The sequence below is a fragment of the Cupressus sempervirens genome, chromosome 11 (assembly GCF_028749045.1).
Source record: "Cupressus sempervirens isolate cs-2001-9-10 chromosome 11, ASM2874904v1, whole genome shotgun sequence".
Lineage (NCBI taxonomy): Eukaryota > Viridiplantae > Streptophyta > Pinopsida > Cupressales > Cupressaceae > Cupressus > Cupressus sempervirens.
The window spans coordinates 203,978,309-203,998,682 of record NC_143128.1 but is presented as its reverse complement, the minus strand read 5'-3'; the positions used below and the strand labels follow the sequence as shown (position 1 = coordinate 203,998,682).

At 34.2% G+C, this 20,374-nt stretch overlaps 1 protein-coding gene across 4 annotated transcripts in view; it reads right to left on the bottom strand.

Annotated features, from left to right (window-relative positions):
* The window catches only part of LOC149528885 (protein-tyrosine sulfotransferase-like), a 65,633-nt gene extending 60,242 nt beyond the window's left edge, over nt 1-5,391 (bottom strand). The window contains exons 1-4 of one of the 4 annotated variants that reach the window (XM_089811429.1): nt 4,970-5,319; nt 4,744-4,788; nt 3,779-3,959; nt 2,427-2,498 (exon numbers count right to left, since the gene is read on the bottom strand). In XM_089811429.1, the coding sequence (XP_089667555.1) occupies nt 2,427-2,498; nt 3,779-3,959; nt 4,744-4,780 (290 nt within the window). In that variant the 5' untranslated portion in view covers nt 4,781-4,788; nt 4,970-5,319. Of the gene's footprint in view, nt 1-2,426; nt 2,499-3,778; nt 3,960-4,743 lie in introns of all 4 variants that reach the window. The other 3 variants (XM_089811432.1, XR_016359161.1, XM_089811428.1) reach the window with 3 other exon arrangements.
* Between the last annotated feature and the right edge of the window lie 14,983 nt (nt 5,392-20,374).

Below are 20,374 nucleotides of genomic sequence, written 5' to 3'. Positions count from 1 at the left end.
TTCACTCATATTATTGAATTAATTCAACTTAAAAGATTCAAATTACAGAGAGCTGCAACTTGGAAGCAAGCGAACAGAAGTGAAAAACATGCCTAGCATGATGCAAAATTCAGAAAAAGAATCTTCTAAACAAGTGATTTCATATAAAATTAATATATAACAAGTTTCAGTGCAGCTTGTATTTTCTTATTGTGGCTACCCAATGTAGTCAGAGACTTGTGTTACTGCAGTGCATCTTTCTAACAAGGTTGAGAGAGACTAATACACTCTTTGACAAAAGATGCTGATAAACTCAACGTTGGTTCTGGAAAAATACAGCAATCCATATAGACTATAACTCCTCCTTCACACTGTTTGGTTAGATAACTGAGTATGGTAAAAATTTTTTTTTCAAGGATCTAACTTGTACTATACTTTTCACACAGCACTACCTTTAATTCTGCAACTACCCAGTCAACATCAATTTCTGTGGAATATTGCAATCTATCCATATTCTAGACTATCCCTCCTTAATACTGCTTGATTTCTTACTGAACATGGTACAGGAAATCTTTCAGAGGTGAATGTACTATATGGCACTTTTATACATTTTAAACAGCACAACTCTTCATTCTGCAATTACACAGCCCCTTTCAATAACAAATGCACCATCATATTTATATAGTTTCTATGTGCTTAAAGCCTTAAACAATCAACTAAAGCCAACCATCTTTAGGCTGCTACGGTATCAAAAAAGGCCAGAGACACATCCTTCCAATGCCCAAAGCATGACTTTCCATTTCATGTTCACAATTTTTCCGGCAAATATTGTTCTACATAATTATAGTATGCAGGAAGAAAGCTATGTTTCTTCAAATTGAAATATGCAAATCAAAAGCATATATCCATCTACATTTTTCATATCTAGCCCTTACCACAGAACCCTCAGTTTAATTATTATTTAGGAGCAGTGTTTTGCTTTTTTAGTTGACAACAGGTGCCTAACATGGGATCCAACAGTCATATTACGGTTTAAGAGAGATTAAATATTAATTGGTAGATGTTCAGTTAGATCAAAATTCTGTAATGAGCCCTGCTGGCTCACTCCAAATCTATGCGGTAGAAGTCACTAATTTGTTTTATAGTTTTATATTTTTTTTGTGTTTTTGCAAATATATGTTTTTTTTGGTCTTTTTCAGATATAGAGAAATGCAACTTGAAATGCAAAGAAATAACTAACTTTGATCGCCAACTTAATTTAGATTGCAAAATATATACAATTTGCAAATGCCATATACAATAACTTATTTTATTGAAGGAACCTGGTATTTGAAGAGTGACATTGGGGATTTGGAGAAGAACACTTTTGTAATAGCTGGAATGAACCCCACGCCAATAACCCTGCAAGTGAATCACCGTCCTCCTCAAAGTTGATGTTTAGGAAAAGGAATTGGACTTCAAGTGTGTTAACTGCCAAATGTATTATCATTCATTCATTGTCTCTTAATTCAATGTGATTTAAACGCATAATGATGTATGTTAATACTGGGAACATTGCATTTGCTAGCACAATCCAAAGCCTAGTTGGGATTTTTAGGGTAAATCAAGTGAAGTCCTACATGGAGACATTACAAATAACTGAATGTAACTTTTAGATAACAGAAGGATATATGCATGCCACAAGACATGGCTGTTCTTCTAAATAAAATCCAGTTTATAATTCAAGCTGCTCTTTTCAATGTTATGGCATTCTGCACATTACAGACCCCCAAACAAATAAATGGACTCAGTCAAACATGGATAGTCAGAATAAGCACGGACATGTGATATACTCTGCTTTGGGTAATGCTAGAGCTTTATGTCAACCTGGCTTTGAATGGCAGTGTTTTTTCTAATGCCAAAAGGTGCCAATTTCACTTCATGATGAGAAATGTTGTCGTCTGGAAATAGCAATTCTAGTAAATTGCAATTTAACAATGTACTGGCCAAGGCTATCAATTGGCAAGGCTAACAATTGATGATCTTTGCCTTGTGGCCTCTATCCTACTCTGTGTGGGCAATGCCTGCATAACTAGCTATTTATTTTTTATATCAGAGTATTACCTCTGGAGAGAGTGTGAATAGAATGGGGATGTTTCAAGGAATGGACTTGGTTGGTATTATCCTCAAATAATATTTGCAGCTAAAGTAAGTATTTTAACATTGAATCAGTTTATACAGAGAAAAGAAAAACTCATAGAATCAATTGTCTGTTTAATTCGTGTGCATTATCTTTTAGTACAAAAGCTTTGGCCAAATCTATTTCATATGTCGTGAAAGATAAAACTGATTCTAAACCAAATTAAGATATAAACTGGAGACCCACCAGCAACCATCTTCACGTTAATGTATGTTTATGCAATAATGCTCATCATAAATTAGGCAAAAATAAGCATACAAACTATTACCTTGGATCAAACCGAAGCTTGTCATAGGATCGTGGGCATTCCTGATCTTTGGGAAACAAGTTTCGCAATAAACTGCAAAAGACAACCAGAAAATCAGTAGTTTGGTATCACATAATTGAAAACAACAGTATAATGCTAGATGCTAAATTTTATCAAGGAGAACATCACCATCTTCCATTAGCAGACTGAATGACAAGACCCATAAGGTTTGATAGTGGCATGTCATGGCATCCCAGAATTCATCAATTCTAGGTTCTCTAACGTACATAAATTTATTGTAACATGTCAAGGCTTGAGGCTAAGGGTTCAAACAGTAGTCAATGCCTGATAGGGCTCTGATCTCAAAGCACAGCTGTGGAGAAACCTCCAACAAGGAATAACAATAAATTCCAGAAGTTGAAATTTGACATTAGAATGTGCAAGCTAAATCTGAAAAACACAGTAAATTAATTATAATTCCAACTTCCGGCTGTGAAGAATACCATATCCTTGTCACTGATCAGCTTACAGCACATGTGATCTCTGTTAACTCGCAAAAGAGTACTCAATCCACACAACGTCATTTATTTTGTCAATCACCTCCCCTTGAAGCTTAAGATAAAAGACATTTTTTTGGTGTTTAAAGGCTATATGGCAACATGTCTGCAAACAAGAATCACAGGGCATGTAAATTAAAAAATTGAATTTCCCTCAGAAAGACCCCTAAAGGTGAATGGTTTATAACACCTAGTATTAAAAAAAAAACACAGCAAAGCATTATGTGGTGGCAGAAACCATTCTACAATTGAGATTAAGCCATCTTGTCAACATTTTAAAGGTAATCACAGTTGTCATCCTGAATTACCCAACTTCTCAGTAGATTTCCCATGTGAGGACTTCTCCAATTTTATTTTCAGTAACGTTGGAACTGTTTGTTTGTTTAAACAGCCAAACAAAGACACAATTTGTTCCTGTAGAGAAGCCATCAAAAAATTACAGCCCCCAATAACATGCATGCCAAGCAGAGAAAATTTTGAGGAAATGAAATCTCTTTTAGGAGTTTGAAATTGTTGAGGAATCTTCCCTGCTTACTGTACGATAAATACATGCATCATACACTGCTGCTAAATTAAAATCAAAATTTTCAATATTTATATTCTTGATAATAGAATCAGCTAATTTATTATTGGGAGTTCTTGTAATAAACTAATAGGATCTTTAAATCTTTTGTGAAATACTATTCAGTCGGGAAATATGCGATAAAGATACTGTGATACTAAATGCAGTCAAAGGCTTATTTTCCCCCATTCGGTACCTTCTGAAAATGCTCCCATGCCAAAAAGTTGAGAACGAAAATGTGCAAAGGAAATTACCAGTTGAAATAGTTTCTTCCCCCGGTTCTTGGAACATGAAGGAAAAACAGCAAATCTTTTAACTCGATATTCTCCTGCTCTGTTCTTCCCTCCAATTCCAGTAATGATTTATCAGCCCAGCTCTTGACAATACCTCGACAGTTCCTCTGACTAAAGTCGCTGGTAACCAACGAATTTTTTCCTGCATGCCACAATGATGAAGAGGAAAGTTTTTTCTTATTATTTCTTTTCAATATTAATAACGAAAAGGAGAGAATCACTTGAGATAACTACCTACAATTTTCCATAACAAGAAAGAAACATATTTGAAATTTAATCCATACGTACAGGATAATGATGATATGAAACCCATATCAAACCCATTAAAATTAAAGAAGTTATTTCAAATTTTATCCCAAAATAGCTGAAAAACAAAATATCCGGTGGTAGTCAATTTGTTATAAATGTGTTACATAATTGTCATCACAAACCCATTTTACCAAAAAACAAGCACACAAACAAACAACACCAAGTTATAGCTTTAAAAATGTTGGAGATAGAATTCCAAAGATTTGGGAGACAATTCCACGAGTGTCATGATAAAAATTGCTCGCCCAGTAATACGAGGCCCAATGTTTCAGGTGTCGAAGAATTCAAAGCGTAAGTGCTAAAAAAGCCCTTTGAAATACACAATTGATCCATATCATAAATAGCATATTATATTGTCTTGTAAATTTTCGAGCAAATGCTACAGACAAACTTGTTAATAGCTTCAAATCTGAACAGTGTTCTGCCAAAAGATACTGAAGATGTTTTGTACAGTTACACATGATGATAACTGAAAATTTCCTACTACTAAACAACTAAAACATAGCCCACGTATATGTTGGAGTCTAATTTTCCATCCATCCTTCGTTTTAAACATTAACATCACACAAGCAATATAGGAGAGAGTGAAAAGTATGTGATTATCACAGGCAGCTCACCCAATAGTAATACAAGCAGCAGGAGCACGTTCATCATTTTGGGAGCTGAAGAATTCATTCGAATTTCAGAGATATAGACCACAAAGAAGCAAACAATTCCCAAAGATTAAATGACCTTGACCAATATTGCACATAACCCAGAGAGATTCAAATATGCGACCTCTCTAGAAGAATTCTGCAGTGAAATCAAACCAAATATAAGGAACTATAGGTATGACTTTTCTACCCGCCTTTCAGCCCAGTTTAGCAAAGAGGTGATTTGTTCCTCGTGTCCTGCTGCCGAAGTGCGTGGAGACTGATACCACAGGGGAAGGCCGGCTGCTGACATGGCTAGGGCTTTCTAGCAACTGAACAATGACGTGGAAGATGATGTGGAATAGCAGTTGCACGATGCGTAAAAACGTTGTGAACGAAGTGGGGAGGAGGTTTACAGAACTAGGGTTATTGGTCGGCTTGAGACGGGGCAGGCAGTTTAAGGTGATGGGGGTGTGGGAATGCGAGTGGGGCCATTGGAATGGTGGGGAACCAGAAAGAGACAATCCCACAACCCAACCCACATTTATTTTTTAGGGGTTTGCTTTCCTGTTCTCGGTAGTACAGTTTGCCGAGTGGGATTTTATAGCTCCTAGATTGGTATATGTTTCCATTCACCTTGTCCAAAATAAAGAAAACAGAAATAGTTTGAGTTAAATAAATAAAACAAAAAAGCTAATTTTAAAATTAGCCTAGATTTATGAGATGAGATAGTATTTAAATATAATGACAAAGTCTAGAAAAAGATAAAGAAGGAATAGTATTTTAATTTTATTGTAAATTGTGTTTGACTATTTAAATTTCTATTTTTTATCGTTAGATTTTGAATTATGTTGTTTTAGTTAACTATAAGATCATTTAGTTTATGTAGATGTGAAGCTTCGCAATTATGTATTCAATTCTAGGCATGTGAGGGATGATCCTCTTTCGATTGGTAATGAGGAGTCCTGTTGAGCTCCATCAAGTTCTGGGGTTGAAATAAACTTTAATGGCACTTCCAAAGGGACCTAGGGCCCTTGGGTATTGGTGTAGTTGTCAAGAATGAAGATGGCAATATTTTTTCATTGGTGGCAAAAAGAGTGGTTGATGGTACTGACAACCAAGCTGAATGTCTGGTGGTAGTTTAAGCAACATTGCTAGGGATAAAGTTTGAAGCCCGCAAAATTCACCTTTTAAGTGTGATTTGCCATTGGTGGTAAATGGTATTGCAAAGGGGAGATGGATACATGGTACCTAAACAAATACATCAGACATATCTGAACCTTATTGGAAAATGTCGAGGATTACAAGTTATCCCATGTTCCAAGAGAAACAAATAATCTAGCTGACAAGTTGTAGAATGTGGGTGTTAATAGTTCATTGAATAACAAATTTGCACTTTTTGAAGATTTTAGGGGAATCTTCCTATTGGACCTTGATCTAAGATAATGGCCCTCAGGAACTTCACACATAATGAAATGAGGCAGAAATGTATGGGTATCATAGTATGGGTGACCTTTGGCATGTGTGAAGTTTTGTGTGTGAGCTCGAATCATGATTAATTGGTCATCAAATTTCGGTCCTTCTTGAAGTTTTGCTAGGATTATTAAATTTGCATTGTTTTTGCCAATTCTTTTCTATGGATTCTGAACTTTAGCAGTGGGAAGTGCAGTGTGAAGGGTGAATGTGATGGAAGCAAACTTCTCTTTGCACACCACAGGCCAAATCTCGACCTTTGAATGGTCCATTTCAGTGAGGAAGTTGTGAAATGTTTTCAAGATTGATGATGACCTGATCTACAATGCGTTGAAACTAATTTTGGGTGAGGAAAACCTAGTTCACGATTGGAGACCTCATTTGAATCTTAACATTTCCTCTATAGTCTTGATGTTGGCTCTAATGGTGGTTGAATCCAAGATTGCAGTTGTACCAGTGGCAAGAGAGCACCTAGAACCAAAATGGGGTCTGGGTGTTAATTACATTGTGTACGGGAGTGGAAATTGGGGTTGGTCTACATAGGGGGCTTCAACCATATGGTTTGGGTGAGCTCTAGCCCCTTATGGTTAGGTCTTTGGTAGCACTTTTAGAGGTTCATATGTCGATTTCTTGCATGGGTTGGTGGCAGCAGACATTTTTCATGCATTCTCACGCATAGGCTCAAGCCTTGGGTGCTAGGTTTGTAGCAAAGAAGAGGAAGACATCTACAATTAAATCTTCTACTCTCGTTGATGAATGTGGTCATCCTCGAGTGTGTCACCAACTTATTGTGAAGCAATGCCATGGTGTGGGAATGGCTTGAAGTGCTTCTTCTTTGGTTGTGGATGTGGTTGTGTCGGAGTGGATGTTTCTCTATTAATTGATCATGTTGTGGTGTTAGGTGGTTCTGTTGCAAGGGGTGGTGTGAGTGTTGCCACATCGGGTGGTGAAATCCCCAACTTTACTTATGACAATCTAGCTAGTTGGTTTAAATGATATGTGGGTCTCAACAGGTTCTGCATTTTTGTCTCAAGGAGTTTTTTGGGCATTCGATGTATGATCTTGTTTTGGGTTTGGTAGGGTTGTGATCATAGTGTTGTATTGATGTATTAATGATGTATTGGTTCTTGGTTGGTCAGGGGCTATGGTATTGTGGTTGGGTCTTAACTTGTTTGCAATATTAATACAAATGCTCTCATTACCAACGAAAAAAATTATGCATTCAATCCTAGTACTGAGAAAGAATATACAAAAGAAAATAAGTATTCACAAGTCAAGAAGTGTGATATCGAAAGTGTGAATAGTGATCAAAGACACATGAGATAAACAATTATATAGGTATGTCTAGTATAGATACCTTGAATTCTACTATGCAGATTTATTTGGTCACTAATTATTCTTCAAGCTTAATAATTATTTAAATTCAATTTAATTAATTAGTTGTCAACTTGAATGTAATTAATTTAGTTTATTGCACTTTTTCTTTATTCCTCTAGCGTTGAATTAATTTTAATTAATTAAACATATCTAACTATTCTTCTTGAAGTTTAATTAATTATAATTAATTAATCTTAATCACTAACTTAATCCCTTTATTTATTCTAATTATTAATTATTTGATTAAATCATTGATTAATTAACTAATTTACCTTGATTTACCTTGATTTCTAACCTCACTAACATCTCCTATAATTTAAAATTCACTCTCACACATATAACCAATTTCTTTGAATTTTTAATTCCACATTCCTGTGTGTGACATGACTTGTTACTTTTGTACTTGTCTCACTATTCCAACTCAACATGTGACCAAATATTTGATTTCGTGCTTACACGTGTGGGAGGTGACAACTTGCCTCTATAGCTACCGTACGACTTTCTTTCTCCATTTGTCATATTTCCTCTCTTACACCTCTTTCACTTTTCTAAAATTGTTCCATTTGTCACCCTCATCTTCTTCAAAGATTGTTTACACATGTGTAAGCGTACATTTCCCTCTTACCATGAAAAGTGTTCTTCTCAAGGCCTTGCTACATGTCAAAGAGCTATGATGTAAATTCAGCTCATCTCCTCACATTCAATCATATCCCTTCATAAGTCTTGCAACCATAATCATCCATTCATAATCTTCCTAGTCTATAAATTGGAGCCTTCTCCCTTTAAAATTATCCAACTTGTATGTGTTGATGTTAAGGTCAATTTGTCTATTAATGACTTAACACTTAGTCAGTTGGTTACATTGTTGTCGAGCTCTATAGTTGCTACCGAGCTTATCATTCATCTAGTAGTGTTAACCAAGTGTTTCAATTGCTACCAAGCTAAATAGTCAGAGTGCATTTCATGTCGAGCTTCACAGTGTCTACCAAGCATCTAAGACAATTTACGGTATTTCTCGAGCATAGTAGAGTCTATCGAGCTATCTAGTAGAAGTGATGAAGATCTTAGTGTTAACTGAGCTCTGTAGTGTTAACCAATTGTTACAGTATCTACCGATCTCGCAGTGTTAATGAAGAGAATCCAATGTTGACCGAGTCATGCAGTATCAATTGAGTGATTCAATATATATCGAGTTTCTTAGTGTTCACCAAGTCATATTGTGTTGACCGATTTCATGCTACTCGAAGTGATCAATATGGACCGAGCTTCAATGTCAACCAATTGCCAGAGTATGTTGAGTGTTGGCAATGTTTGTCGAGTGTCAAAACATCACTGAGTTTTTCATTTGAACCTGAGTTACAGCAGTTGGGTTGACTTTGTGAATTATGATGAATTTGGTATTGTAGCCAACTCTAGTAAGTAATTAATTAGATATATATATCTAATTAATTGTATCATATCCAAATGACAGAAGTAATATAATTGAATATGAGTATGTGAAGAAGTATAAGCAGATGAGTGTAAGTTGAAGAAGGCTACAATAGTATATGGTATTGCAAGAGAATTGGGTCAAAACTATGTCAATCATTTTGAAGGTACACACTGATTTCTTGTCACATCTTGGTATTAACTTGTAAATAGTATACACCTTTGGCATTTGTGTCAAAAAGTAGGAGAAGCTATGTTTGTTAATAAAAAGAGGAGAATATTATCGATAAAGGGGAAGAAGATTATCATACTCCATATATATGTATAGGGGAGAGATATATGTATGGGGGAGTAGTAATATGGAGAGATATACAAATAAGCAGAAAAAATGTTTACAAAAGCAATTTTGAAAAATCAGAAAAATAGAGTACTTTACTGAGCTACAACAATATTAAGTCAAAACAAAGTTGAAGACACAGAATATTGATAAAGGAAGTTTTTGACTTGTAATTTTGAGGATTCGGATTTTTGGTATGATAAATGTTTTTGTCACTAATGCCAAAGGGGGAGATTGTTGACATTAAGGTCAATTTGTCTATTAGTGACACTTAGTTAGTTGTTTACATTGCTACTGAGCTCTATAGTTGCTACCGAGCTTATCATTCATCCAATAGTTTTAACCAAGTGTTTCAGTTACTACCAAGCTAAGCAGTCAGAATACAATTCATGCCAAGCTTCACAGTGTCTACCGAGCATCTGAGACAATTTACTATATCGCCCGAGCATAGTAGAGTCTACCAAGCTATCCAGTAAAAGTGATGAAGAATTTACTGTTAACTGAGCTATGTAGTGTCAACCAAGTTCTCCTATGTCTATCGAGCTCGTAGTGTTAATGAAGAGAATCTAGTGTTGACCAAGTCATGTAGTGTCAACCAAGTGATTCAATATCTACCGAGTTTCTCAAGGTTCACTGAGTCATACAGTGCTAACTGAGTTCCTGCTACTTGAAGTGATCAATATAGACCGAGCTTCAATGTCAACCAAGTGCTAGAGCTTGTCGAATGTTGACAATGTTTGTCAAGTGTCAGAACATCACCGAGTTTATCTTCTGAACATGAGTTACAGCAGTTGGGCCGACTTTGTGAATTATGATGAACTTGGTATTGTGGTTGACTCCAATAAGTAATTAAGTGAATTGATATATATGTAATGTATTGTATTGTATCATATCCAAATGAGACAAGTAATCTAATTGAGTATGAGTATGTGAAGAAGTATAAGCAGATGCGTGTGAGTTAAAGAAGGCTACAATGGTATATGGTACAACAAAGACTTATCTATCACAGTTAGGTGATCATTGCAATTCAAGAAATCCCATTTAGCAAATCAAAGTTGTAGATCAGAGAGTCATTGATTCATTCTAACAAGTGCATCAGTCAAATCCTTTAATCGAGTGGACTTAATAGTCTTTTGCTAAATCTCCTAATAGAGTGCATACTTCATTGTATGTTTGTAAATCCTTTAACAAGGTGAACCTAATAGTCCTTATTGCTCCTAATAGGGTAGATCACTAGAAGTGGTCAATTGTAAGCCTTAATAGGCCAACTTTATACTACAGTACTAAAGCTTGTGGGTATCATCCCCACCCCAGTTTTACTTTATACTTGGAAGGTTTATGGCTCACCGTATCTTGTGTCAAAGTGTTATAAATATTTTATTATTTTCATTCTTTCATGCATGCAATTAGATTGGAATAATATATGAAAGATTAATTGGTGAAGTGAGTTAAAGTTTTATTAGTTCCTGATTCACCCCTTCCCTCTCAATAACCTAGCCTACCTTATATTTCCAATAGTATGATATAATTAATATACCAAAATCTTATTAGAATCATTCATTATTGTGTTGAAATTGAGAGCATTTGACACACTATCAAGTCATCCAAAATTTGAAGAAAAAATCAATGGTTAAGGATGTCTTCATTACCCCATTAGGTATATTATGGTATTATAGGATTTTGATCTAAATTGTATGCTTATTTCTCAATTTCAAGCTTATTTTGCCCTATATACATTCTAGCATGCCCCATGGGGCCCACATCCCTTGGAAACTAACTTCATTTTTTAGTTCTGTGAATTTTTATGTCATAGACTATAGATCACCATCTCATCTCAAGATTTGGCATCTTTGCTTTTTGACATCACTAAGCACTGTTTGATGTCTCCACTTAATTAACTAACCCTGCTACTTTTTAAGCATTTTTTTAGTACTTTATCTTATGATATTTTTGGCTAGCCTGTCAAGGAAAAGATTATTCTACTAATCCTTGAAATTACTTGATATTGACCAGTAATCAATTTTGCATGTTATTTTTTAGTTTGTTTCAAATTAACCGTGCTTTGCAAGTTTTTCATTTGATGCATTTTCTGTAGACTACGATTCATTTTTTTTTTGTCTTTGTCTACATACTATTGTCTATGATTTTTAGCATCTGCATCTACAAAAGATCATCTCTATCAAGTATACTAATTTGTATATTTTTACTATTTATTTCCTTTTCTATTTTTATTTTCATTGAAAAATAACAAAAAAAAATTTAAAAATACAAAAATATTAGGGTTTCTTTTAATTCTTTAGTTTTTTAGAGTTAATAATTTTTTGTAGTTTGGTATCTTTACCAATTAAACATTGTTTGTGTTATTCACCAACTAATTATGCTCCAACATCTATATGTTTGCTTAGGTTTTTTATGTTTTTGGCTAGCCACTAATGTTTGTATGCATTGTCCAAGACCAATTCTAAAAACTAATTATCTATTTTTTGTAGGTTAATTAGTTTTAAAAATATATTTATAGAGTAGTTGCACTAAAGTTAGTTAGTAACTAACCATTTTGTTTGACATGTTTGGAAAGTTTTCACTTGGTGTCTACCTTGCAAACATTTATTTTTATTTAGATTAGAACACAAGGTTGTACAAAACTATTCCCCTCACATTTCTAGATCTTGGGTGTAAGACAAATTGTATTATCTTTTTGTTTGGTAGGGGCCTACTGGGGGATTTCATTACCTCAAGTGTGTAATGCCCCCTTACAAATCCTTTCAAGATTTGAGATTGATTTCTAAACTTCAATGGAATTACTTATGTCTATAAATTTTTGCACACAATTCTCTATTTTTGTTTTAATGTACATATCAAATATATGATTTGTATTTGATTTTTTCATTAATATTCTTAGTTTTGTCAAATCAAACCAATGGATAACCCAATCAATGTAATTGTATATTTCTTTAATGGATGGGTTTCACTATCAACCATTAGAATGATTCTCAAGTTGATAATAGTAGTTTTATATAGGATGGAGATCATCTAAATTCCCATGGATTACACTATTAATCTAATATATGATGTAAGTATTTCTAAGATGTAATAATTTAAAGTTCATGTACAAAAGGATACTTCTATTATGTATGTTGATTATATTATTCACAACCAACCACAATATAGTATATTTCCCTAGTGTGTGGATAGTTTGGTTCACTTGGAAGATAAATGTTGGGTTCAATAGTTATATGAAGTAACAATCATTGATTACCACTATTTTTTCAAGTTAATTATTATTCATTTCCTAATCTAACCATAATTTGGTGTATTCCCTTCTGAGTCATGATTGAGTTGAATGTAGTGTTGAGAATACTTGCTTCTTATTTTTGTCTCCCTCTTGTTTTGTCACTCTCGAGTCACCACTGATAATAATGCATTATGTTTGATTATGTCTTTACCTTGACTGATGACTTATTCACCATTGTGTATGTTTTATATGGTACAAATAAATTCTATCATTATTTATTGATTATTAATATTTTTACTAATACCTATGAATGTCAAAGTATTTATTATTTGTGTCTCATATCATCCTACATAATCCACATTGGTAAGAATTTATTCCTAATGAATATCAGTTAATGTACAATGTTGTTTCTTGAACTACTACCTTGTCATATCTAGTTAAGGATAAAGTTATTCATTAATCATATACCTAATAAGATATTTTTTGTATTAAGGGAAAATCGGGTTTTACAGGAACCCACAACCCATTATAATATCAAATAATAAGTCATTGTTTCAAATAGACCATTTGTGTTGGAAGAGACAAAAGACCAACACCAAAACAAGGCCAATGGGCCAACAATGATACACAATGATGTAGGAGCATCTTGGGTCAATGAGAAATCTTGCATCAACCAAAAATATTGCTTTATTTTTTGTACCAGTTTGTTGTTCAAGGAGTAGTCATTTTTGCTTGTGGTTTCAAGTTGTGCACAATTGGAATCTTAATGTAGACCCATTGTTGATCCTTACCCTAAGTATGTGGAATCTAATGTTACATGTGTATGGAGTTTTGTGCCTCTTTCTCTACTCATTTTTCACTACTTGTTTCATCCTATGTAGTGTGGATTTCATTTGAGTGTAGTTTCCTATGATGATGTGGCATCTTGCACAGTTGGGAAATGTCTCTTGGATCAAGTGTGGACCTATTCTTAAGAGCGTAGATTCTCTTTTGGTCAATTATTGGTTCTTTGTTTACCCATTTTTTAATTAAATGCCTAACAAGTTGCCTTGTAGTCTTGTTGGCTTTATAAGGACTTAGACTAGGTTTAGGAAAGTGGTCTAGAAGGAGGAAGGAAGTAGTAGTGAGTAAGAAGTTATCAAGATAGTGATATTTGAGCTCTAGAATCGTAATTTTTTATACTCACCGCAACTAGGAAGGCCTTAAAACCTGACATATATGTACTTTATCATACAAGTTATCTAATCAATCATTATAATTCATGGATAAAGTTGGTCTCTCTTTTTGAATCTATGTGTAGTCTTCTGTTTGTACTCTTGGTGAGGTATAAGGTGATTGGGATTGGCCCTATTCTCCTATCTACCTTACATCAGGTGGTATCAGAGTGAGGTTTTCATTCTTTGTATGCTTGGGATTGTAGAGAACCCTAATTGGATTGGTTGTAGGGTGGAAAATATAGGTTCTAACCTTTAACTTGCAGAGGGTTATGATTTTGCCAGGAACTATTGTCAAGATGGTTCAAGGTAGAGGAAATGCAAATAATGTTATTATGGATATGTTGAGACATATTATAGCAAGACTTGAAGCTATTGAGACAACCTAGAGAAGAGGTACACATCTTAAGGATGTTAGTGGTGATGAAGAAGTGGTACCTAACCCTAATCCTAAACCTAAAGTAGAGTAAGATGAGGAGAGGCTTCTAAGTGTTTTGTCTAGGGAAAACTCCATACCTATTGAAGTTTCTTGTTATGATGGAAGGATTGAGACTAATGCAGTGTTGGATTGGATTTTTGAAATGGATAAATACTTTTAGTATGAAAGTACCCTTGATAATAAAAAGGTAAAGATAACAATCACCAAGCTTAAGGGTCATGATTCACTTTGGTTGAATCATTTGCAAATTGAAAGACAAAGAAGAGGAAAAGAAAAGATCAAGACATGGACAAAGATGCTTGGAAAATGAAGAAGAAGTTCCTTCCTGATGCAGGAGAATCGTGGGTTGCATTGCTATCATGCTTGGTAAATGTGTGCTAGGATATACTTGTGGACCTTCTCAATGACTTCATTGCTAATTAGCTTAGAGGAGGTAATCCTTCCTTCATTCAATGAGTGGCTTGGGTTCTTCTTTCACCAAGTGTTTCAATTATGTATGCACTGAATGCCTCGGTGATATTTTTTTATTGTAGCTTGGTGATGTCTTTCATCAAACTATTTGTTTGGTTGTCATGTGTGAGCCAACTTGTGTATTTAATTTGAGGTCATAATTTAATATATTAGATCAATCATTAGGATGTGTATAGATTGTTATCTGGTCAACCTTCTCCATATGATGATCTCTAGAATCTTCTGCAAGTCATTTTGGAAAGTATAAGTAGAGGGTTGTAGTCTAGGGCTGGCAGTTAGTCATTAGTCAAAAGTAGTTATAATCTATAAAGAAAAGGAGGTCATAGATCTCACATGCTGGAGGTTATTTTCCTATGTATTTGAATCTTTGTATCGATCATAACCTACAAGGCCTCACAAACAGGAATTTATGATGAAAGTTTGATGAATCAATGAAAGATTACTAGTCTTATCTCCTTTCTAGCATTATATCTTCATAATTTTATTTTGTTGTGTTAACTCTATAGGGTTGGATGATTGCTAGGTGTTTCTTTGGCCCTAGTTTTCACCCTCACCTTGCATCAGGTGGTATAAAAGCATGGTTTCATCCTTGTGGAGATTGGACTGTGTATATCCTAAGTGGATTTTTTACTAGGGTATTAGATCTGAGATTTGACCTATAACTTGTGAGGGTTACAATATTGTAGGAACCTATTATCAAAATGGTTTGTGGTAGAGGAAATGTTGATAATGTCATTATAGGCATGTTGAGACAAATTACAGCCACACTTGATGATTTTGAGACAACCCAAAGGAGAGGAGTATATCTTGATGATGTTAGTGATGACGAAGGAGCACTAGGAGTACCAAACCCTAAAATTAAACCTAAGGTGGAATTTGATGAGGAAAGACTATTGAGAGTTTTATCTAGGGCACATTCTAAGCTTGTTGTTGAGGTTACAAGATATGGTGGAAGACTAGACACCAACATTTTGTTGGATTGGATCTCAAAGATGGAGAAGTTCTTTGAATTTGAGGGCACCCATGATAATAGAGAGGTAAAGATAACAGTCACCAAGTTGAAGGATCATTCGTCACTTTGGTGGGAACATTTGTGAATCGATAGACAAAGGACAAGAAACAATAAGATAAGGACATGGCTAAAGATGGTGAATAAATTGAAGAATAAGTTCCTCTCTACTAATTACTAAGTCAGTCTGTTAAGGAAGATGCAAAATTAAAGGAAAAAGGATATGAGTGTGAAAGAGTATACTAAGGAATTCTACAAATTGGACATTAAATCTGGATATGTTCATGAAGAGGTAGAGAAAGTGGCTAGTTATTTGAATGGTTTGAGAATTGCAATTCAAGATAAGATGATTTTGTTAAATTGGATAGTGTGGAAGAAGCATATCAATATGCCTTGAAAGTTGAGGAGATCTTGACAAAGAAGCATAGATAAATGAAAAGAGGTAGAAGAGGAAGATTTCAAAGATGTAGAGGTAGATCTTATGGAGAAAATATACAATCTAAAAATAATTCACAAGAGAAAGGCAAAACTTAGGGGAAAAGTGATGAGAAAGGCAAGGCCAAGTGGAATGGTGGTAGTTCTTACTAAGGTAGAGGTAATTATTACCAAGGTAATTATAGAAGAGGAATATTTCATGGAACCTATTTCAAATGTTGTGAAGGACATAGAGTGTCTAAGTGTAAGAAAACTAAAGGTAATAGCAAAAATGTCATAGTCCAAAAAGAATTTGTGAGTCTGCCTAATAAACCTAAAAAGGGTGAAATTTTGATGGTGATAAGAACTTTGTGTAATGAAAGAATTGTTGAAGAATCCCTCCTTAGGAGAAGTTTTTTCAAGACCAGATGCAAGGTTGTAGGTAAATGATATAAGGTAACCATTGATAGTAGTAGTTCAAAAAATTTGGCATCGAAGGAGTTGGTTAATAAGTTACAGTTGTAAAGGACAAGGTGTTATAAACCCTATCAAGTTGCTTAGATCAAGGATGAGCATAAATTATTGGTAAGTGAATAATGCCTTGTGAAATTCAAGATTGGGAATTACTATGATGAACTTTTGTGTGCTATTATGCCTATGGATTGTTGCCATATACTTTTGGGTAGACATTGGCAATATGATTAGCAAGCATTGAATGATAGGAGGTTGAATCAATATACTATTTGGGCAAATGGGAGAATACAAGTCATGTTACCTTTTATAGAGGCACATGATGAATATTATTGTACAACATTACAGATTTTCATGGTTAATTGAAATTAATTTTTGATAGATATAAGAAAAGAATAGTTTCTTTTGTTGTGATTCCTTGTGCATCAAGTAATGCTAATGTTGACCAAGTTCCAATAAAAGTTGACAAGTTTCTCATTGAGTAACAAGAGATTATTTTAGAAAATGTACCTGATGGTTTACCACTAGTAAGGAGTATAAGTCATTGTATGGACGTGATTCCAAAAGCTAGTTTGCTGAACAAAGCACCTTATAGGTTGACATCTGTCAAGTTTGAAGAATGTAATAGACAAGTGCAATAATTGTTACATAATGGTTTGTTGAGTGAAATTTTGATTTCATGTGTTGCACATGTTGTATTGGCACCTAAGAATAATGGAGAGCAAAGAATGTGTACTGATTTCAAAGCTATTAATAAAATAATAGTGAAGTATAGGTTTCATATGTGAAGGATGGATGATATAATGGATTGTTTGAGTGAATCAAGATATTTTATAAAGATTGATTTGAAGAGTAGGTATCATCAGATCATAATCAGAGAAGGTGATGAGTGGAAGAATGCTTTAAAGACAAAATAACTTTTGTATGAATGGTTGGTTATGCCTTTTGGTTCGACTAATGAACCAAGTACTTTTATGAGGTTGATGAATGAAGTCTGAAAGAAATTCTTGGGTAATTTTGTGATTCTTTATTTGGATGATATTATGATATTCAGTAAGACTAAGGGAGAAAATCTTGCACATATTAGGCAAGTGTTACATAGATTGAAAGAGGAGAAGTTGTTGATTAACTTAAATAAGTGTTCATTCATGAAAGAGGGGATTTTGTATTTGGGATTTGTGATTTCAATTGATGGTTTGAGGATGGATCCTGAGAAGGTTAAAGAAATTATTGAATGCCCTAAACTTGAGAATGTGAGTGAGGTAAGATCATTTCATGGTTTAGCTAGTTTCTACATAAAGTACATCAAGAATTTTAGGTTGGTTTGTAATGCTATGATTTAGACAATGATAGGAGGTAAAAAGGATTTCAAGTGGACACATGGTGCTGATAAGAGTTTTGAGACTTTGAAATAGAGGGTTGCTAAATTGCATGTGTTTGGATTTTCTTGATTTTAATAAAGTATTTCAAGTTGAATGTGATGTAAGTGGTAGTGCAATTGGAGCTATGTCGAGTTCGGATGATAAGCTTGTTTGTTTCTTTAGTGAGAAATTGAATGATGATAAAAGGAAGTATTTTGCACATGATCAAGAGTTCTATGCTATTATTCAAGCTTTGAAGAAGTTGAGATATTATTTGGTTCCTAACAAGTTTGTGATGTATACTGATAATATTATAATATTCGAAAAGTCATCATAAGTTGAATCAAAGACATATGAAGTGGGTTAAATAGTTGCAAAATTTCACATTTGTGATTAAGCATAATAGTGGAGTTTCTAACTAAGTTGCAGATACATTGAGCAGAAAAAGATCTTTGCTAATGGAGATGAAGGTTGAAGTTATTGGCTTTGATGAGATGAAGGATTAGTATGACACTAACCTTGAATTTTTCAAGGTATGGAGAGAGTGTCAAGCACCAAATCTATCAGATCAACTGAGTAAGTATGAAGGTTATTTCATTCAGGAAGATATGTATTTCAAAGGAGTTTAGTTTTGTATACTAAGAGAATCTATGAGATTTAATTTGATTAAGGAGATACATAATGGTTGATTGGTTGGACATTTTGGTATTGATAAGACATTAACTTAAGGAGAAATATTATTGGTTGTAGTTGTATAAGGATGTTCAAAAGTTTGTAAAGAGTTGTGGAATTTGTTAAGTTACAAAAGGAGTAACTCAGAATACTAGATTGTATATTATTTCAATACTTGAGAAACCTTGGAATGCTATCAATATGTATTTTGTGCTTGGCTTACCGAGGACTACAAGGGGATATGATTCTCTATTTGTTGTTGTTGATATATTTTCTACGATGCCACATTTCATACCATGTAAGAAGACATCTAATGCAGTACATATTGCTAAGCTTTTCTTCAAAAAGGTTGTTAGATTGCATGGATTATCGAAGAGTATTGTATTTGACTAAGACAATAAGTTTGTTGGTTATTTCTGGAAGACTTTATGTAAGAAATAGGATGCCGAGTTGAAGTTCAATTCTACATTTTATCTAAAGACTAATGGAAAAACAAAGGTTGTGAATAGAAGCTTGGGTAATTTGTTGAGATTCTAAGTTGGGGATAAACTGAGTAATTGGGATCTAGTGTTGGCACAAGTAGAGTTTGCATATGATAATTTTGTGAACAAAAGTACTAGAAATAAAACTTTTGAGATTGATAATGGGATGCAACCTAGAGGTATACGAGACTTGAGGAATATTGTGGGAGAAGAGAAAAGAATGTTGAAGGTGATGAAATTTTTGAATTCATGAGGTCTTTGCACGAGGAAATGAAATATAAGTTGGAACAGAGTAGTTTGAAACACAAGGAGAATCTAGATAAGTCAAGGAGACAAATTATTTTTGAAGTTAGTGATTAGGCAATGGTTCATATAAAGAAGGGTAGATTTCCTTTTGGCACATATAGTAAGTTGAAGATGAAGAAATTCTATCCTTACAAAATCTAAAGGAAGTTTGATAGTGGTAATGCTTATAAAGTTGAGTTACCTAATGACATGGATATATATTCTATACTCAATATTGTTGATTTGTACAAGAATCTTAAATTTGATGATGAGATGATTGTGCCAAGTGATTACTGTAAGAAGTAGACTAATGAGGTAGAGAAGATTTTGGATCATAATGTTGGTAAGATTACAAGGGAAAATGCTTACTTTGAGTATTTGGCAAAGTGGAAAGACATGCCACTTGAAGATGTGTGGATTTCTCAATCTAAGTTGGATTCAGCTTGGGTTGTGACACACTTATGACTTAGGAGAATCATTTCTTTTCAACCTGAGTTGCATAATGTAGGAGCATCTCAGGTTGCATTGCTATCCTATTTAGCATATGCGTGCTCGAATATACTTGTGGACCTACTTAGGGTGACTTCGTTTCTTATTGGCTCGAAGGAGGTGATTATGCCTTCATTTATTGAGTGGCTCATGTTCTTCTTGTATTGATTTTTTATGTTTTGTATTCATCGAGTGCCTCGATGACCTTTGTTGATGTGGTTTGTTGATGTCTTTCATTGAGTTGTCTATTTGGTTATCATTTGTGAGTTTACTTGTGTATTTAATTTCAGGCCATAATTGAATGTATTGGATTGGTCATTGGGATGCATGTAGACCATTATGTGGTCGATCTTTTCCATATGATGATGTAGAGTTTTTTGTAAGTTGTTTTGGAAAGTATATGTAGATGGTCATGGTCTAGGTCTAGGTCTCGTAGTTAGTCATCAACTAGGAGGATTTAGA